Source organism: Tribolium castaneum, chromosome 8 (genome assembly GCF_031307605.1).
Source record: "Tribolium castaneum strain GA2 chromosome 8, icTriCast1.1, whole genome shotgun sequence".
NCBI lineage: Eukaryota > Metazoa > Arthropoda > Insecta > Coleoptera > Tenebrionidae > Tribolium > Tribolium castaneum.
Window position 1 is genome coordinate 15,958,068 of NC_087401.1, and position 19,561 is coordinate 15,977,628.

Below are 19,561 nucleotides of genomic sequence, written 5' to 3' on the forward strand. Positions count from 1 at the left end.
TTGTTTTGCAAATTAAAAAATCGTGTAATGTTATCAAGGCAATAATTGTTATTTCTTGTCAACTCTGATACATTTAATTTCAATATTTCAATAAACCATTAAAAAACTATAAAATGGCCACTTATTTCGGGACCTGGGGAGTAAAATTTGACACATCCACTGTCATTAGTGTCAAATCTTGGCCGGACATGCGATAAAATTCGACAAACCTCTCATTTCCCCTCACAAATTATGATAAGATAAACCAAACAACAAAAGAACAGCCACCGCCAAATCGCCCAAAACCCCCCAATTAAATAATTATCTAAATCCTCAAAAAACATAAATAATTCAAACCGTGCCCCCGATGCATTTCCTATATATATAATCACTCGGAAAATGGAATTTCCAACGCAAAAAAATGTGTCCGCTGGTGTTATTAAGCTCATGTTTCGTGCTCGGCTTTGCCTCGCCTCTTGACAACGAACTCGCCCCAAATCCCGTCGATTTATCCTATCTTGGGCCGTCAATTTTCGGGGAACCCCGCGAAAGTAAAAATCTAGAAGGTTGGGATGAAAATCGGCCGGAAAATCCCGAAGAATTGGGCGAATACGCCGAAGGCGATATTTTGTTCCCCGAAAATGCCCGAAATGGGCTGGTTTCCAAGACGACGAGGTGGAAAGATGGGGTCGTCCCGTACGAGATTTCCCCGTTTTATCCGCCAAAGGACGTGCAAATGATCAAGCGCGCCATGGAAATTTACCACAAGTATACGTGCATCAAGTGAGTCACGACTTGATTTTTCTTTGACATGTTGGTATTTGATGAATTTCACCAACAAGGTAAAGTGAGAGAGAGTTAAAAAATAATCTTCACTTAAAAAAAACAAACGAAGATTTGTTGTGTCAAACATTTTTGGTCGCGAGAATATATTTTTTTTATCAATTTTCGTTTCTTTTTCATGGTTTTTTAAACCAAAATACTGCACTTTTTAACATAATTGCGTTCATTTTCGTAATTAGGATAATTCTGTACTTGTAGAAAAAAAACTACAAAAAAATTAATTTTTGAAAAATCAAAAACAGTGAGGGTGGACAAATGTCTTTGATTTTTGTCATATATTTTTTATTAAAGCCGCAACACAATTGAACAGTTAATTATAAAATACAGGGTGAGTCAGAAGTGGGTATTTTAAATTTCTATAGGTATGCAACCAATAATACAGACTCCAGGTGACCAGATCAGTAATCGTTAAAAAAATATTTAATCTACGATTACATTGTTCTGGGAAGTGTCAAATTTGTCTTGACAGTTTTGCCAAAAATTTCACTATAGATTATTGTTATTTAAAAAATAAAAACCAGTGTTAATTCAATTAATGTTTTTAAAAATCAATCGAAATATCAAGTGGTAGGTGCAATAAGTATTTCTGGTTGCACATGTCAGACCCACTATTGACTAACCCTGTATCTTCCCATAAACCAAGATTTCCTTAAATTTTGTGCATTCTTCCCAAAATTTTCGTAGATTTCGGCCCAAAACGGCATCCGATAAAGATTACTTATCAATAGTCAATGGAAATACAGGGTGTTGGTCAAGCGTGGGGCGCATCACAGGCCGACAAGAGGTCAACCTGCAGAGCCCTTACTGCACCAGCAAAGTGGGCACGCCCATGCACGAATTAATGCACGCTTTGGGCTTCGTCCACGAACAAAACCGCTGGGAACGCGACGATTTTGTCACAATAGCGTGGCAAAACATAAAAAATGGCCACGAAGGCAACTTCAAAAAAGCCGACAAAGGCAGCACTGACGGTTTCGGCGTTGTTTATGACTACAGATCGGTCATGCACTACTCCCCGACTGCCTTTTCGACCAATGGCAAGCCCACAATCGTGCCTAAGGTGTGTTCAAGTTTGGACCAATCACAGCCTGACACTTGGTGTTGCAGGATTCGAGCAAAAACGTAAAGATGGGGCAGCGGGATGGGTTCAGTCGGGGCGACATCATCAAGATTAATACAATGTACGGATGCCCCAACAAGCCCCCGGGGGGTGACGTGGTCGGCGGCGAGGTCAGTGGCGGCGGCGGCGGGGGCGGTTTATTGTCGTTCTTGTTCCAGATTGTTAATTAAATAAAGACTTCACGCACGAATTGTTGTTTTATTTATTAATTAATTAGTGTTGCCAACTTGATTTTGATCACGCGGAGTGGTCCATTATCACTATCAGTTATTCCCAACTCTTCCTCTCGACAACATGTCCTTTTTAATTCTCCTAATTTGCGTAATTCCGGCGATTTTTTGCCGGAGTTTCAGTCATGACGAACTTGATACTGATTTGAGTTTTATTAAGACGTGTAACCGGACTTCCCCCATTAGCATGAGTAAGTTTGGGTTGTTTTTAACCGAGTTTAACTTAACCGAACCAGGGACCATGAACGAGGTTTTGATCAACAAAAAGCTGGGTCATGGTGAGTCGAGTGCGTTTAAGTGCTTCCTCCACTGTCTTTTCATGAAATATGGGTGGATGGACAGTGATGGGGGTTTTCTCCTCCATGATATTAAGCAGACTTTGGAGGAGTCCGATGTGGAGATCGCCAGTTTGGAGTTTATTTTGTACAAATGTACGGCCACCGAGTCGAATAATCGGTGTGAAAGGGCCTTTGTGTTCACTCAGTGTTTTTGGGATAAGATGGCCGAGCAGCAGCCCTCGGAAGACCAGTTTTTTTACAACATCGAAGATAAGAAGTGACGAAATTATCACTACCTACATGCCACAGGAAGTTCCGAGGTGAACGAACTGATTACAACTTGGTTAATTTGAAAATAAACAAAGTGATGTAAAAGATTGGTAATTTATTTGGTAACCCTTAACCAAAAAATCCCCAGATTTCTCTTAAAATTCAAGTTTGGAAAAAAATGCAAACTTTTTCATGACAGATAATAGTTTAAAAAAAATTAAAAACCTGGCACTACTCTGGATATAGACGGAATAGGAAGTGGGCTTCGAGTAAAAAATGATCGCGCAATTGCCATTGTTTCTGGATCTAAGAACAATTTTCTACAAGCTTTTCCGGTGTTACCCTTTTTTTTGGTACCTCGATACCTCAGCCAATTTTTGCCAAATAAGTCTAGAATTTTCGGGATAATATTTAGACCCGTACGTGGTTGACTTTGCGTACATTTGGTTTCTTAAAAAACGAGAAACTATTACCTGTCGCAAAAATTAAAATCTGAATACTTCATCGGAAACAGATGGCATAGAAAGTGTTTTTGTCGTAGAAAATGATCCCGTAAATGCGACTGTTTAATTTTTTTTCTTAGTGGCGGTAGAGGATCAAGGATGGCTGGGTAGGTACCGGAAGTACAAAACACTTACTTCGAATGCCTTTATTCAGGGGCATGTGACGAGTAATGCTTTTATCTTAATTACATAATATTATTAAAAATATGATAAAATTGTGTATAAACAAATAATTTGTGCTTACAAAATTTCATAAAAGCGATTTGATGCGAAAAACAAGCGTAACAAATAATCTCAACAAACAATTAGGGAAATATTTGAAAATTGTCTTTCATTTTACCACCTTTTATTATACAAAAGATTCAACCTTATCGTAGATTTTGAGACGGATATTTAACTCGCAGACTGGCGCCGCGTCACCAACACGCAACTTATTATTGCTAAATGAATTGCTACGGAAATAAGGCCATTGCCAAGGCTTCTACTAATCACCAAAACGATATGTTGAATTTTTTAATCAATTAATCAAGTGACTTTTTTTGCCGGACGCAGCGCCAGTCGAACCGGAGGCGAAAATGGAAATTTCTCTATTGTAAGCTGAAATATCCCTAAAATTTCCAAATTCGGGGCTTATTATTACATAATCTCACTGGTTTCCAGGGATCAGTTGACGTAAAAAGTGTGAAATTTTTCGTGTTATTGTGCTGTAACAGAATTTGGCGCAGTCGGTAGGTAACAACTATTACCTCAAAATCGAACTTCGACACGTTTTTACGCCCAAATGACCATCCCTGCTGTTACGACAGTCTAAAAACTCGCTCGGGTTTAAAAACGAAAAGCTATTTTTTGGGTTTCTTCGGACTGCCTTGTGGCGACTCCTGAAATTAATTATTATGAAGGAAAAAAAAGGGGCCGAAAAATTGATTTTTTTACCAAATCCAGCTCATCGAGTGACTCTAATTTGGCAATGGGGGCCGACTTGTCTTCCTTACTTTCTTTTTCCTTGCCTACGAGAGTATCAGCCCACGAGCTGTCTTGGAACTTATCGAAATCAAAAGCTTTATTAAACGATGCAAACCTGTAGAAAAATTAAGTATGCAACTCTTGTTCTGTTTTTTTTAATAAAGCGTTTCACTAAGACTTTCAAGCTTAATATCTCTATATTTTAGGAGATGGTTTTTCAATTAGGAGCAAAAAAAAGATTTTAAGACTTGGATTTAATTGGATTTTAGTCTTTACCTCCAAAAGAATCAGCATTTTAAATTTCATCAAAATCCGTTGAAAAATACGTGAGATATCAGGCTGGAAAGTTTTAGGTGAGCCACCCTGTAGACTGACCTATGAAGTACTTGGGAATGCTGTTGACTTTTCGAGATCGGTTTCGGTTCACTCACCGACCGCTGAAACGTATACCTAATTCTACTAGGATCTAGATTTTCATATTCGGGCATTTCGTGCCCCCTGTCGCCCCCTTGCAGCAGCCCCAGGATGGTCTTGACGTCCCCGGCAAGACTCACCTCCAGCTGTTGCACCCGTCTTGTCAACTGCTCCAATTTCGAATGGATGTTCTCCAAACCTTTACTCACTACTAAGTCAGAATGTGTCTCTATGGAATGTTGGGTGGCTTCGACGACGTGGGGGGCCGGCGGGGAGGGGCTGTTGGTGTAGTAGCTGGTGCTGCTGGAGATGGGCACCTGGGGCTGGGGCTGCTGCTGCTGGTGGGCGGACTCCTGGTACGTGCCCACGGAGGATTGGCGACGGATGGTGCGGATGCGGTGGCTGGAAGGGGGCGTTGATTGGGCTGCAAAATTCTCATTTTAGTACAAAGGGGGCCCCAAATGGGGGCTACGTGCGCGTCATGCAACCAAAAGGCGAAATACATACATATAATATAGAAGAGAGAGGTGCGAGAGCAACGATGAGGAAATTTATTTTACACTAATGAGTCGAGTGGGTTGGGAGAGAACAAAAGAGCACCGAATGCACTTGAAATACAACAATTTACTACGCCAACTAGACTAGACTAGATTATTCAAATTTGGTGACTTTTTACAACACCTACCAACTATCTTATCTAAGATTTAATCTAGAATTTTGAGAAATTGAGAATTTTGACACAATTTTCAAATACTTGCCCGTCGAATTTTCCGTGCGGTTTTACTGAAAAAGAGGCAAAATTTGGGGAAAATCGCCAAAAATAGATTGATTTGAACTTTGCAGCAAAAATTAAAACACAGTCAAGACAACTAAACCTATATGTTTGTCACTCGATTTTACCACAAATTCTATAAATATAAATAAAACATATAGCAAAATGTAAGTGGTCACTCGGCTTCGCCTCGTTTAAAAAAATATATCAATCAGTTTTACCTCAAATTCTAAAGTTGACTGAAAACCTGTGCAAACAGTAAAAAACATGATTAAAATAAGCAGTTTCTGCGATTATTTGATGAATTTGCGTTAAAAAAAAAGCAAAAAATTAAATTCAGTACTGCCAACTCAAACAGTTGTAATACAAATTAAAAAATTGAATTAAACTCTAACAACTCTGGCTGTAAGAGAATAAAAGAAAAATGTAATAAATTAAAAAATTGTAGTATTTAGAAAAAATAGTAAAATTCCAAAAAAATAAAAAATAAATAAATGTGAGCACAAAAAAATAGTGAGAAATTAATTAATGCATTAACTGGTAATTTATCAATTTTTTGTTTGAAGCAAAATATTTGCGAAATAATCCCTTAATTAAGGGATTTTTACAAAGAGTGAAAAACATGAAATAAGAAAAAGAAATAAGCAGTTTTCTCGATCCTTTGATGCATTTTTGTTAAGTTGCGCAAACAAAATTAAAATTCTGCAATGCCAAAGCACAGCCACCTACAAATCTAGTAGTAAAACTAGATTTACGAGAAAAAGGAAAAGATGGAAAATAAAACAAACAACAATTTAATTTTTAATGGACAAACAGTGAAAAAACCAGACGAAGTCTCGTTTTCATTAGTTAATTAACCGGTAATCCGTGATTTTTTCTCTTGTTTGAAGCAAAATATTTGCGAAATAATCCCTTAGTTAAGCAGATAAGCGACATAATTTCTACAAAGAGTGAAAAACATGAAATAATAAGATAAATTAATAAAAAATAAGCAGTTTTTTTTCGATAATTTGATGCAACAAAATTAAAATTCAAATGCCAAAGCAAATACAAATCTAGTAATAAAACTAGATTTACGGGAAAAAGGAAAAGGTGGAAAATAAAACAAATAATAATTTAATTTTTAATGGAAAAACAGTGAAAAAACCAGCCCAAGTAGCGTTTTCAATTAGTTAATTAACCGGTAATCCGTGATTTTTTCTCTTGTTTGAAGCAAAACATTTGCGAAATAATCCCTTAGTTAAGTGGATAAGCGACAGAATTTCTAAGTGAAAAACATGAAATAATAAGATAAATTAATAAAAAATAAGCAGTTTTTTTTCGATAATTTGATGCAACAAAATTAAAATTCAAATGCCAAAGCAAATACAAATCTAGTAATAAAACTAGATTTACGGGAAAAAGGAAAAGGTGGAAAATAAAACAAATAATAATTTAATTTTTAATGGAAAAACAGTGAAAAAACCAGCCCAAGTAGCGTTTTCATTAGTTAATTAACCGGTAATCCGTAATTTTTTCTCTTGTTTGTAGCAAAATATTTGCGAAATAATCCCTTAGTTAAGCGGATAAGCGACATAATTTTTACAAAGAGTGAAAAACATGAAATAATAAGATAAATTAATAAAAAATAAGCAGTTTTTTTTCGATAATTTGATGCAACAAAATTAAAATTCAAATGCCAAAGCAAATACAAATCTAGTAATAAAACTAGATTTACGAGAAAAAAGAAAAGGTAGAACATAAAACAAATAATAATTTAATTTTTAATGGAAAAACAGTGAAAAAACCAGCCCAAGTAGCGTTTTCATTAGTTAATTAACCGCTAATCCGTGATTATTTCTCTTGTTTGAAACAAAATATTTGCGAAATAATCCCTTAGTTAAGCGGATAAGCGACATAATTTCTACAAAGAGTGAAAAACATGAAATAATAAGATAAATTAATAAAAAATAAGCAGTTTTTTTTCCATCATTTGATGCAACAAAATTAAAGTTCAGTAATGTCAAAGCAAATACAAATCTAGTAATAAAACTAGATTTACGGGAAAAAGGAAAAGGTGGAAAATAAAACAAATAACACTTTAATTTTTAATGGAAAAACAGTGAAAAAACCAGCCCAAGTAGCGTTTTCAATTAGTTAATTAACCGGTAATCCGTGATTATTTCTCTTGTTTGTGGCAAAATATTTGCGAAATAATCCCTTAGTTAAGCGGCTTTGCATCCGTCTATTCACTTTTGCGCGAATTCAACCTTTCATTGCGTCAAAAGCAAAATTTCAATGTGTCGTATTTCAATTACACCCAGTATAAAACAGTGTAAGAGTGTATTTCATAAACAGATATCTTACCTATGAGCGGCTGATGCGTTTTGTGTAACCTTAGATCGGGTATACTTCTTTTGAGCTGTGATAGCATGCCTAAACACGGTCAATATGCAATAAAATTGCTTTTATTACTGACACAGTTGGCTATGAAAATTTTATATATCATCAAACGTAACAATCAACTGTGTCATTAATAAAAAAAATAAATTAAATTAATAATACAAGGTTCGTTCCGAAATAACGAGCAAAAGGGGAGAGCACATCAAAACTGTCAAAGAATAACCAATTTAATCGTCGGATTAATTAATCGATTAGGTTAATTGGCAGAGTTAATTACCTGTGATTGAGTTCAAAGTGGACGATCGCTTCTTCTCTTCGCCAAAGTCCAAATTGATTGGTGTCACGTCCTGACCGGCTTTTTCCGTCGAAAACTCCAAAATTCCATGTCCTGCAAGCGCACGAGGTGCATACTTTATTTTTTCTCCAAACGGGGGAGTTACCTGACTCGGACTCGTCGCTGTATTGGGAGTCCTGGCGTCCGGTCATTGAGTTCCCCCGACTGGAAACTCCATTCGAGTTGACTCCTCGAAAATAGCGACTCTCTTTTGTGTGGCTTTTGGGGTAGAAAGAGCGCCGGGGGATAACACCGGCTTGCTCCTCCTAAATCACTCGATAAGTTGGGGAAAATCGAAAATTAAACTTGTACTTACATCCCTTAAATTAAACGTAATTTCTAAATTATTCATAAACTGGTTGTAAAACTCGGGATAGAGCTCTAGCACGTCTAGGAGATCATCTCTATGTATCTTATGTAAATCACAGTACGTCAAAGCCCGAACGTTGCAGCTTGACTTTCCCAATGTGGGATGTAAGCACGGGTTTTCCCCGAAAATATCATATTTGCCTGAAACGAAGAAACGTAGATAGGAAGAGCCTCAAGCGCACAGCATATTACAAGAGTCGCAATGTTTGCTTGTAATCTAGTGTGTGGTTATTTCCGGTTCAAATCCTACGTCACCGGAAGCGCTACCAATTAACTCCAACAAGACTTGAACTTTAGGGTTTAATTAATTTTTTTGTTGGAAGATTTGGGAAAAACACGATATTCTACTAGTTTACGATATTTTTTACCAACAGGTGAAACAAATTTTCAAAACTTTAAGTAAATAATTGTTCTGGTCAGATCGCCTATGCGTGGCAATTGTCACAAAAAACGTACGTCTCGTTTAACATTACAAAACAATGACAGATGACAGCTGTCAGTGTCAGGCCAAAAATTCACACGTTCAGAGTAAATTTTTGAACGTCTGCTTACAATTACCATGATTTTCAACGTAATTTTTATCAAAAACTCCTAAATGCAAAAATAAGACAATATTTAAACAAGTTGACAGCAAACCATTTTCATGCTAGAAATAGAAAACCACAGCAAACCACGACCAGAACAATTATTGAACACTTGTTATATTAAAAAATCTAGACGTGACAATTAATTGCAAGAATTACGTGAAAAATGACCATAACCAAGAGAAAAAAGCTACATTTAATTGTAACTATTGTAAATAAATGGCAAACTAAAGTTTGGACATTTTGGTACAAAAATTACGGAAGAAAGTTTAAAATTTAAGAAAATAAGCCTTTTTTCAAGAAAACTTCAGCGTTATTCAAAACAAATTTTATTTTTATCAAATGTTCAACAAAACAAAACTTTTTATTTTTCTAAATTTTATTTACTTTTCGAGTTAATTATTAAAACATTTTTAATGGCACTGCATTTTTTTTTTGGTAAAAGATTTTGCTTAAAGTTGACTAATATATCTTTAAAACCAGTGCTTTTTATTAGAGTTCATTAGTTCGAAAAGATATAATTTTTTTTAATAAAAATTAGCACAAAAATGCCTAATTAGCGTTTAATTAATTTTTTTGTTGAAAGATTTGAGGAAAACACGATATTCTACTAGTTTACGATATTTTTTACCAACAGGTGAAACAAATTTTCAAAACTTTACGTAAATAATTGTTCTGGTCAGATCGCCTATGCGTGGCAATTGTCACAAAAAATGTACGTCTCGGTTAACATTACAAAACAATGACAGATGACAGCTGTCAGTGTCAGGCCAAAAATTCACACGTTCAGAGTAAATTTTTGAACGTCTGCTTACAATTATCATGATTTTCAACGTAATTTTTATCAAAAACTCCTAAATGCAAAAATAAGACAATATTTAAACAAGTTGACAGCAAACCATTTTCATGCTAGAAAGAGAAAACCACAGCAAACCACGACCAGAACAATTATTGAACACGTGATATATTAAAAAATCTAGACGTGACAATTAATTAAAGTGTACATTATCTCCTAGGAAGAGAAAAAAATTGTAAACTAGTGTTATTTACTGTGTTAAAAATCAAAAAACAAAATTTTCAATGGACGTGTGGGATGTTGGTAACAATGTTTACCTTGTAATCCAACAAATGTATCAAAGCCTCTAATTAATTTTTTTTTAAAACATTTTTACTAATTACATGCCAGCGGCTGAATAAACATTTCGTGGAAAACAATGCACATTTTATTGTTTTAATCAATTTGCAGAATAATGATTAAAAACTCAAATTCGACACCCGGGTCTGATTATTAATTATAATATTTAATTTGCCTTGTAATTTGAATATAAAACCTAGTCATGGATGAAATTTCCGTCCGTTATTCAATTTTTGATGCAAAATAAATAAAAACAGAACGTAAAATCCTTTGCCGATCACTTCTTTTGATATATTGGCGAGTCGTAAATCAGGTAAATGGAAAAAGTGGGATAATAGGATGTCGATAATCCAGGACTAGGAAAAACCAGGAAGAAAAGCGGGAAATATTCCCTATGTATACGTGTATGAATTTTTCAGAACTTTTCTCTTATGAAAAAACAAATTAATTATTTTTAACGTCATTCTGAAACAAACGATGCTCGAAATTGCAAGAATTACATGAAAAATGACCATAACCAAGAGAAAAAAGCTACATTTAATTGTAACTATTGTAAATAAATGGCAAACTAGAGTTCGGACATTTTGGCACAAAAATTACGGAAATAGGCCTTTTTTCAAGAAAACTTCAGCGCTATTCAAAACAAATTTTATTTTTATCAAATATGATTCAAAAACAAAACTTTCTATTTTTCGAAATTTTATTTACTTTTCGAGTTAATTATTAAAACATTTTTAATGGCACTGCATTTTTTTTTTGGTAAAAGATTTTGCTTAAAGTTGACTAATATATCTTTAAAACCAGTGCTTTTTATTAGAGTTCATTAGTTCGAAAAGATATAATTTTTTTTAATAAAATTTTTTTTTAATAAAAATTAGCACAAAAATGCCTAATTAGCGAATAACTTAAACTTAAAATTTTATTACCAGGTAAATTTGAGCTACACAATGAATATTAAACTTAATTAACTTAACAACCCACAGAAAAAAAACTTTTGTCACTTTTATTAGAGACAAAAAAAAGTTACAATTCGAACCAACGTTCTGCAAATTGCCGGTCAGGTGCTTTTATAATTAATAATTTATAATAAATATATTAAATTAATTTAAATTATTTTTAAACGATTACATTTGAACTGTTGCATAATTCTTTAACCAAAGTGTTTAAATATCAGCGGATATTTAAAATAATAAACACCAGTTTTTTGCTAACACGCCTTCTGATTGGTTTGTCTGATTGTTGGGAGTGCATTAGCACGTCAATACCCAATGACAAACACGTTGCAATTTTTTGCCCGGTAGATAAACAAGGTGGAGGTAATGTCTGTATTTTTATTGGTCAAGTACGCATTCCTGGAACAAATGAGACGACACCTAAACCGGTCACCGAACTAGAATTCAATTCGATGAAATGGCCGATAACGTTCCAATTTTATGCAATTTGTCAATAAATCAACAATCATCTTATTCGGTTTTTTGGCAATTTACCTTCATACTAATTAATTAAAAAAATTTTTAGCAGACACTTGCTGTAATTAAATAGTTCAGGACATTATTACATCAAATTACAATTATTTCATCAAATAGTTTTGGACCATCGATAATCTTTGATAATAAGTGATAACAAGTGATAAGATAATTTTCAAAAAAAAACTCACCTAAAATGGCCATCACAATATCATCTCTCAGAATCTCAATCGACCCCCTTGAAATGAAATACAACGAACTGAGTACATCCCCCCTGTGCACCAGGGTATCCCCCGGCGGTGCGTGCGTGGTCTTGAACTTCAAGGTGAAAGCACGAAGACACCCGGGACTCGCTCCGTCAAAAACGCTGCAATTCTGTAGCAGATTTCGGTTGAGATGGAGACAAATGTCGGCTTGGAGACACTCGGGGAAGCCCTTGAGCACCGAGTTCATGTCGATGCCGTTGGTGAAGGCCCAAGCGTGCTGGAAGTACTCCTCCAGACGCTGTCTCAGAGGATTTGGAATCTGATGGAAGCGAATAAATTCACGGACGCGCAGCATCTGAGTGTGGTAACGAGCTGTGCCTGAGTATAGGCGCTGGATGATGGCCGAAACGTTGCCGAAGATGCTGGCGTACATCAGGGCTGCAAAAAAGGGATTTTGTTTGCCAGTGGTGACATTCCGACAAATGGGAATTCAAGTGCAATTTGGCTTTGGATAAAAATAACACAGTGGAACGAGGGATTTTATATGACAAAAAATTCACTGAAAATTAGAAAACGGATAAGAATTCACTTGATTGCTCCAGGGTTGTTTCTAAGGCATCTGGTTTTTTATTTTGTTAGACAAGGTCGCGGTAAAGTACGGATTCAACTCATTATATTATAGAGCACGTTTTTAGACAAAAAATCAAGTTTTTCTTCCTGTTTTTATTAAACTAGAACAAAAAATCACCAAATTTTATCGAAAATGACCAAAAATTTACCTTTGTTAAGCATTTATTCAGCAAAAAGTCAATTATTGCGCAAAATTTAAAAAAAAATAAGCCAGTAAATCACCGAATTATGTAAAAAAAATTATTTTTGCAAGTTCTGGGGATTTAAACACGTTTATAGACTAAAATTCAAGTTTTTCGTCTTGTTTTTATTAAACTAGAACGAAAAAATCACCAACTTTGGTAATAAATGACCAAAAGTATACATTTTCTAAGCGTTTATTCAGCAAAAAACTCAATTATTACGCAAAATTTCTTAAAAAGTAAGCCAATAAAGCACAGAATGTTGTCAAAAATAACATTATTTTTGCAAATTCTGAGGATTTAAACATGTTTTTAAACCAAAAATCAAGTTTTCTTCCTGTTTTTATTAAATTAGGACGAAAAAATCACCAAATTTGGTCAAAAATGACCAAAAGTTTCAGCAAAAAACTCAATTATTGCGCAAAATTTCTTAAAAAGTAAGCCAATAAAGCACAGAATTTTGTCAAAAATAATATTATTTTTGCAAGTTCTGAAAATTTAAACACGTTTTCAGTCAAAAAATCAAGTATTTCATCCTGTTTTTATTAATCTAGAACTAAAAAATCACCAAATTTTTACGAAAATGACCAAAAATTGACCTTTTCTAAGCGTTTATTCAGCAAAAACTCAATTATTACGCAAAATTTCTTAAAAAGTAAGCCAAAAAATCACAGAAATATGTCAAAAATGACATTATTTTTGCAAGTTCTGAGAATTTAAACACGTTTTTAGGTCAAAAATCAAGTTTTCTTCCTGTTTTTGTTAAATTAGAACAAAAAATCACCAAATTTTTGACCAAAAACAAACCATTCTCAAACGAAATTTCGTTAAAAGTGAAACAAAAAATTACAATTCAACTCAGAGAGAATTCGACGTTTGCTAAATGCCTTATATTTTTTCTATGTCTGTAAATTTTTCAGAATTTTTTTGCAACTGCTTATAATGAAAATTAATTATTTACGTAATAACTGCGGTTTAAATTATTAATTAAAAAATACGTAGCTACCTGATTAATAAAAAAATAAAAAATTTCTGAAAAAAATACAGATCAAACATTTAATTTTTCAAACACGGTAAATTGTATAATTCGGTTTTGGAGAACTGTTAAAACTGTTAAAAAGATCCTAAACTTTACCATTAATTAATTAATCTTCAGGGCATCTGTAATAGCTCTAGCATTCGAGAGAATAAAATAATTTAAGAAGCCAGTTTTAATAGGAAACTATAAAATTGCTTGGAGTTTTCCCAGTTTCTTGGAAAATTCATTTCCTAGTTTCAGCAAAAGTTTCAAAAGTTTCAGCAAAAAACTCAATTATTGCGCAAAATTTCTTAAAAAGTAAGCCAATAAAGCACAGAATTTTGTCAAAAATAATATTATTTTTGCAAGTTCTGAAAATTTAAACACGTTTTCAGTCAAAAAATCAAGTTTTTCATCCTGTTTTTATTAATCTAGAACTAAAAAATCACCAAATTTGGTCAAAAATGACCAAAAATTGACCTTTTCTAAGCGTTTATTCAGCAAAAACTCAATTATTTCGCAAAATTTCTTAAAAAGTAAGCCAAAAAATCACAGAAATATGTCAAAAATGACATTATTTTTGCAAGTTCTGAGAATTTAAACACGTTTTTAGGTCAAAAATCAAGTCTTCTTCCTGTTTTTGTTAAATTAGAACAAAAAATCACCAAATTTTTGACCAAAAACAAGCCATTCTTAAACGAAATTTCGTTAAAAGTGAAACAAAAAATTACAATTCAACTCAGACAAAATTCGACGTTTGCTAAATGCCTTATATTTTTTTCTATGTCTGTAAATTTTTCAGAATTTTTCTGCAACTGCTTATAATGAAAATTAATTATTTACGTAATAACTGCGGTTTAAATTATTAATTATTATTATTAAGTAGCTGTTAAATTATTATCATTTATTAGAGAGCAAAAAATTTTTAAAAAACGTCTCTAAAAAATACGTAGCTACCTGATTAATAAAAAAATAAAAAATTTCTGAAAAAAAAAAACAGATCAAACATTTAATTTTTCAAACACGGTAAATTGTATAATTCGGATTTGGAGAACTGTTAAAACTGTTAAAAAGGTCCTGAACTTTACCATTAATTAATTAATCTTCAGGGCATCTGTAATAGCTCTAACATTCGAGAGAATAAGATAATTTAAGAAGCCAGTTTTAGTAGGAAACTATAAAATTGCTCGGAGTTTTCCCAGTTTCTTGGAAAATTCATTTCCTAGAACTTTTATGAAATGTAATGCTTCCTCGAATTGAATTGAATTTTTGCGTTCGAAATAAACAAAATCCCACTCAATTAGTAAAAATGGTGGAGGCGCCGGGAAAAAACCAATAAATATAAAAATCCGAATTTATTGATTTTATTCGAAATATTGGCCACAATTTTAAAATTTAAACTAAGCTGGGTCACTTAGTAAAGTTTTATTTCCACCTCAAGAGACTTCCAAAGTTGCAAACTTTGTCGTTTGATTTACGCCACCCGCCGTATTGTGAATTTTAATTAATCACTTTTAATTAACATTAAAAACTTACACCCAGCCAGCATCACACAGATGGTAAAAATCTTCTCGGCGTCCGTATTCGGGGCAACGTTGCCAAAGCCCACACTGGTCAGCGACGTGAAGGTGAAATACAGGGCCGTCACATACCGACTTTTAATGCTGGGCCCCCCTGTATTATTCGGCCCGTAGAACTGATGCGTGTCATTGGCGAGAATCTCCAACCATCCGATTTTCGAGTGGTTTTCTGCGTTCCCGATGGCGTACCTACCACACCAATCACCCAAAAAACCCTAAACTGGTGCAAACATTACCATATGCAGGCCAGCCAATGGGCGATGAGCGCAAACGTGGCCATCAGAAGCAGCAAAACGGCGGCTCCATATTCGGAATATCGGTCGATTTTTCGCGCAACTCGGACCAAACGCAAAAGGCGAGCAGTCTTTAGTAATCCAATCAGAGTTGTCGTCTGGAAAAACCAGCTTTTCAATGTGCGAAAGTGCGAACATTTGCAAAAAGCCTCGAATTTTTTTTGTGTGTTTTTGCGCCTAATCCGTGCCTGAAGTCCCTTAAAACATGCCATGCTAGGTGTGAGAAATATGGTGTAAGCTGCCGCTGGTGAAAATTTAACAATATTGCTAATTGGAAAATTTTCAGCCGAATCAGGGGCGCCGACAAGGTGGGGAAATACAGTGGAGTCCAGTTAAAGTTCGTTAAAAAATGTTTTTATTAGCTTAACATAGGAAACAGTAATATGTACAGGGTGCTGCATTTTTCCCTTTTTTGGGAAAACAATTTTGGTAAAAACTACATCTTGCTACCGTCTTTTTTTTTGACATTTATCAAGGCAACTTGATTTATTCTGACTTCCCTTAGTTCGTTATAACCGGACTCCACTTAATTTTTTTTTGGATATTTTACGTTGCTTTTGCGAAAGAATGTTTTTGGTGTTGGTCGGCGCCCGTGTGGTAAATCAGGCACCAAACTACGTTAACTACCTCGTCTTTGTCCAAGCCCAACTATAGAAAAGAATCTCAGTTTAAAAAATATCCAACCATGAACAAAAACTTGTGATGCGACTTGATCGAGTCGCTCTACCTTCCTGTGTCTAACAATGACATTCCTTTTATCACAATGCAACATTTAAGGGTTTTAAACATCGATTTTCGACTGAGTTTTTTTTTTGTGACTTACTTCGTCCGTGTCGCTTCCGAAAAACAACAAATCGAAAGGCACCGCAGCCACCAAGTCGATAAAAAACCACCCTTTTAGGTAGTGGATGGCTATTCGGACCGGGTCTGAGACGATTTCGTCGTTACCACTGACGTAAGTCGTCCGAAAGTTGATAAGAATGTCGATGATAAACGTTACATCCACTGGAAAAAGCGAGAAAAGTTGCTGATTTTTTTCGAGTGAATTACTTCTAATTGAATTAGTTGGAAGCACTCTATTAAATATTTACAAGTGAAGAGGCGCATTATTGATTTTCCATTCAATATGTATTACAAAATGAGAACTGAAATACATGCATTCAGACAGCTCCTATTTTGTAAGTTGGCCAACTGATTAAATCACGGTGACACAAAACAAAATCGATAAATTAAAGACAATAGAACAAATTTTAAATAAATTTATTCTCCGTTTCTTGCTACAGATTTTTTTCTACGGAGGACTATAAGTTAGGAGACGAAACGAGAATTTTTTGTACCCAAATAAGTAGTACGGCAATTAAATTTAAATTATTTTAAATCCAACCAATTCACTAATTACTTGGAAAAAATGCAAAACTGTTGAGTTTTGCACTCTTAACAGACAGAAAAACTGACTGAAATTTTCAAAAAAACATGAGAAAAAATTATTTAAAATTTGCGCTTCGTCCCGTATTTTTCAAAACGCTGCGAATACGGTTAAAGATACAAGAAAAATGTTAGGAAGAAAGTTGTAGAGAATTAAATTTTCTTTAAAAAAGTCTGCGAAACCATATTTCTATCGTCAACGGTTTAGGCCCTAAAGACGTTGAAGCGACTGACTAGTTTCATTTTGCCGGTGGTCAAGTAACGGAAAGCTAATTTATACCTAAACCGTTGAAGATAAAGATATGGTCTCGCGGACTTTTTTATAGAAAATTTAATTCTCTACAACTTTGTTCCTTAGACTTTTTTTGTATCTTTAATCGTATTCCCAGCGTTTTGATAAATATGCGACGGTGCGCAAAAAATTATTGAATTTGCGTTCGTTCTTATATTTTTGCAAACGCTGAGAATACGATTAAAAATACAAAAAAAATGTAAAGAACAAAGTTGTAGAGAATTAAATTTTCTACAAAAAAGTCCGCGACACTATATTTCTATCTTCAACGGTTTAGGTATAAATTAACTTGCAATACTTGACCACCGGCAAAATGAAGCAAATCTGTCGCGTGAGCGCTTTTGAACGACTTTGGGGCCTAAATGGTTGAAGATATAGATATGGTCTCGCGGACTTTTTTGTAGGAAATTTAATTCTCTACAACTTTGTTCCTTAGCATTTTTTTGTATCTTCAACCGTATTCCCAGCGTTTTGATAAATACGCGACGGTGCTCACAAAATTATTCAATTTGCGTTCCACCTTATATTTTTGCGAACGCTGCTAATACGGTTGAAGGTACAAAAAAATTGTAAGGAACAAAGTTGTAGAGAATTAAATTTTCTACAAAAAAGTCCGCGGCACCATATTTCTATCTTCAACGGTTTAGGTCTAAATTAACTTGGAATTCATGACCACCGGCAAAATGAAGCAAATACGTCGCTTGAGCGTCTTTGAACGACTTTGTGGTCTTAATGGTTAAAAATATAGATATGGTCTCGCGGACTTTTTTGTTTTGTAGAAAATTTAATTCTCTACAACTTTCTTCCCAACATTTTTCTTGCATCTGTGACCGTATTCGCAGCGTTTTGAAAAATATGGGGCAAAGTTTGAATTTTTTTTTAATATAGTTTATGATAAAATTTTTGCATTATGTTTATGTCTTACTATTGAGTATGAAATGCTCTATCTGTCTGTTTTTTTGTTTGCTATGTGTTAACCGTTATACAAATACACGGCTCTCTATCTAGGACGGGAACGTTTTATTTGTACACCCTTCCACATCCTAACCTTTAGATATCCGTAGTATGTTTTAATTTTTTAATTTTTTACTTACCTATCAAATCTATAATAACAATAGGATCCTCCCCGTACTTTTTATTTTTCCTGTTATTATCTGGCTCGTTGAGTAAAAAAGCGGCAACATAAGGCGTAAATATCGCAGTGTACATCACCAAAATCAGTATGATCCAGTCCCAGACGGCCTTGAAGGGCGAGTAATGCAAAATGGTCCAATTATGTATCCTTGGATTTTGCAATTTGTACTCTGGAAGTACATCGGCCCCCAACGACAGCACCTGAAACCGTCACCCATCAGCCACAACCCCCACATACGCACGCCACTGCTTTTTACAACGTTCGCAACCCGTAGCAAATTCGACGAACGCCTTCTGGAATCCACCAAGAGGTGATCCATTTATCGGCTCGTGCACACGACTAAACGCCAGTTTGGTATTTTTAAATTTTATTAACTAAATGTACACACACATGACGGAAATAGCATCGGTTTGTTCTTTGAAGAACTCCACTAAATTTAAACACTCGTAAAAGAATTCAATCAGCGCGCGCTCACAAAAATACAAATAAATCATCGTGTAATTAACTATCATCTATAGGAAGTGCGTTTGGGGAAGACGAGACTTTTCCTCGGCTTCTCCTCAAAATCTCAAAACTCCTCCCTCAACTTACATCTCCTATATTCTTCTTCACCTGATTCTGGGGACTGAGCAAGTTCTGGAACTCCTTCTTCAGCGGTAATCCATTACACGATTCCAGCTTAACGACGCTTTTCCTTGACTCCTTGAATCCAGTGCCTTTAATCCTCACGCTCGACCATTTCGCCGGCAAATTGATCAGATTCGAAACCGAGCGATTTCTTCCGATCTCGTATTTGAACGAGCCGCCGGCTTGTAAATTCACATTTTTGCCGTTTTTTTCACTACCGACTGAACTGGCTTTCCGGCGATCGCCGATTTTCCGGGATGATTCCGGACTCGAACTTGTCGACGTTATTATCAACGGGATGTCCGTTGGGGGGAGAAGTCGGTGGTCAGTCATTGTTACATTTTCAATAATCACGTTTTATTTTGCATCTAAAAAGGGGCGAGTGAGGCCGGAGATCAATAGTGATCTATTATTAATGGCGGCTTTTATGGGTCTCATCGATCGTTTTTTCTATTATTTATAAAAAGTGGTTTGTTCACATGTACTGATAACATCAATAAAATACTCCAGGGCTTCCAGGAACACATCATT

General features: G+C 34.8%; 3 protein-coding genes across 6 annotated transcripts in view; 2 read left to right on the forward strand and 1 right to left on the reverse strand.

The window, feature by feature from the left end:
• The first annotated feature begins 42 nt into the window (after positions 1–42).
• LOC662736 (zinc metalloproteinase nas-13) lies at positions 43–2,199 on the forward strand. The gene is made up of 3 exons (XM_968817.3): positions 43–762; positions 1,507–1,882; positions 1,930–2,199. The coding sequence occupies exons 1-3, from the start codon at positions 401–403 to the stop codon at positions 2,110–2,112; spliced, it is 921 nt and encodes a 306-aa protein (XP_973910.1). The 5' UTR covers positions 43–400; the 3' UTR covers positions 2,113–2,199.
• LOC662708 (odorant binding protein 11) lies at positions 2,198–2,825 on the forward strand. Its single transcript, XM_008196433.3, has 2 exons — positions 2,198–2,363; positions 2,409–2,825. Exons 1-2 carry the CDS (start codon positions 2,237–2,239, stop codon positions 2,729–2,731), a joined length of 450 nt encoding a protein of 149 aa, XP_008194655.1. The 5' UTR covers positions 2,198–2,236; the 3' UTR covers positions 2,732–2,825.
• Positions 2,826–3,354: 529 nt separating this feature from the next.
• Positions 3,355–19,561, reverse strand: part of LOC662676 (potassium voltage-gated channel subfamily H member 6) — a 38,159-nt gene continuing 21,952 nt past the window's right edge. For 2 of the 4 annotated variants that reach the window (XM_008196431.3, XM_015980894.2), the window contains 13 exons: positions 18,363–18,603; positions 16,375–16,556; positions 16,179–16,199; positions 15,495–15,649; positions 15,215–15,447; positions 11,834–12,286; positions 8,405–8,598; positions 8,195–8,354; positions 8,032–8,142; positions 7,719–7,787; positions 4,562–5,024; positions 4,157–4,301; positions 3,355–4,101 (listed from right to left, as the gene is read on the reverse strand). In XM_008196431.3, the coding sequence (XP_008194653.1) occupies positions 4,063–4,101; positions 4,157–4,301; positions 4,562–5,024; positions 7,719–7,787; positions 8,032–8,142; positions 8,195–8,354; positions 8,405–8,598; positions 11,834–12,286; positions 15,215–15,447; positions 15,495–15,649; positions 16,179–16,199; positions 16,375–16,556; positions 18,363–18,603 (2,466 nt within the window). In that variant the 3' untranslated portion in view covers positions 3,355–4,062. The remainder of the gene's footprint in view (positions 4,102–4,156; positions 4,302–4,561; positions 5,025–7,718; positions 7,788–8,031; positions 8,143–8,194; positions 8,355–8,404; positions 8,599–11,833; positions 12,287–15,214; positions 15,448–15,494; positions 15,650–16,178; positions 16,200–16,374; positions 16,557–18,362; positions 18,604–19,561) is intronic. The other 2 variants (XM_015980893.2, XM_008196432.3) reach the window with 2 other exon arrangements.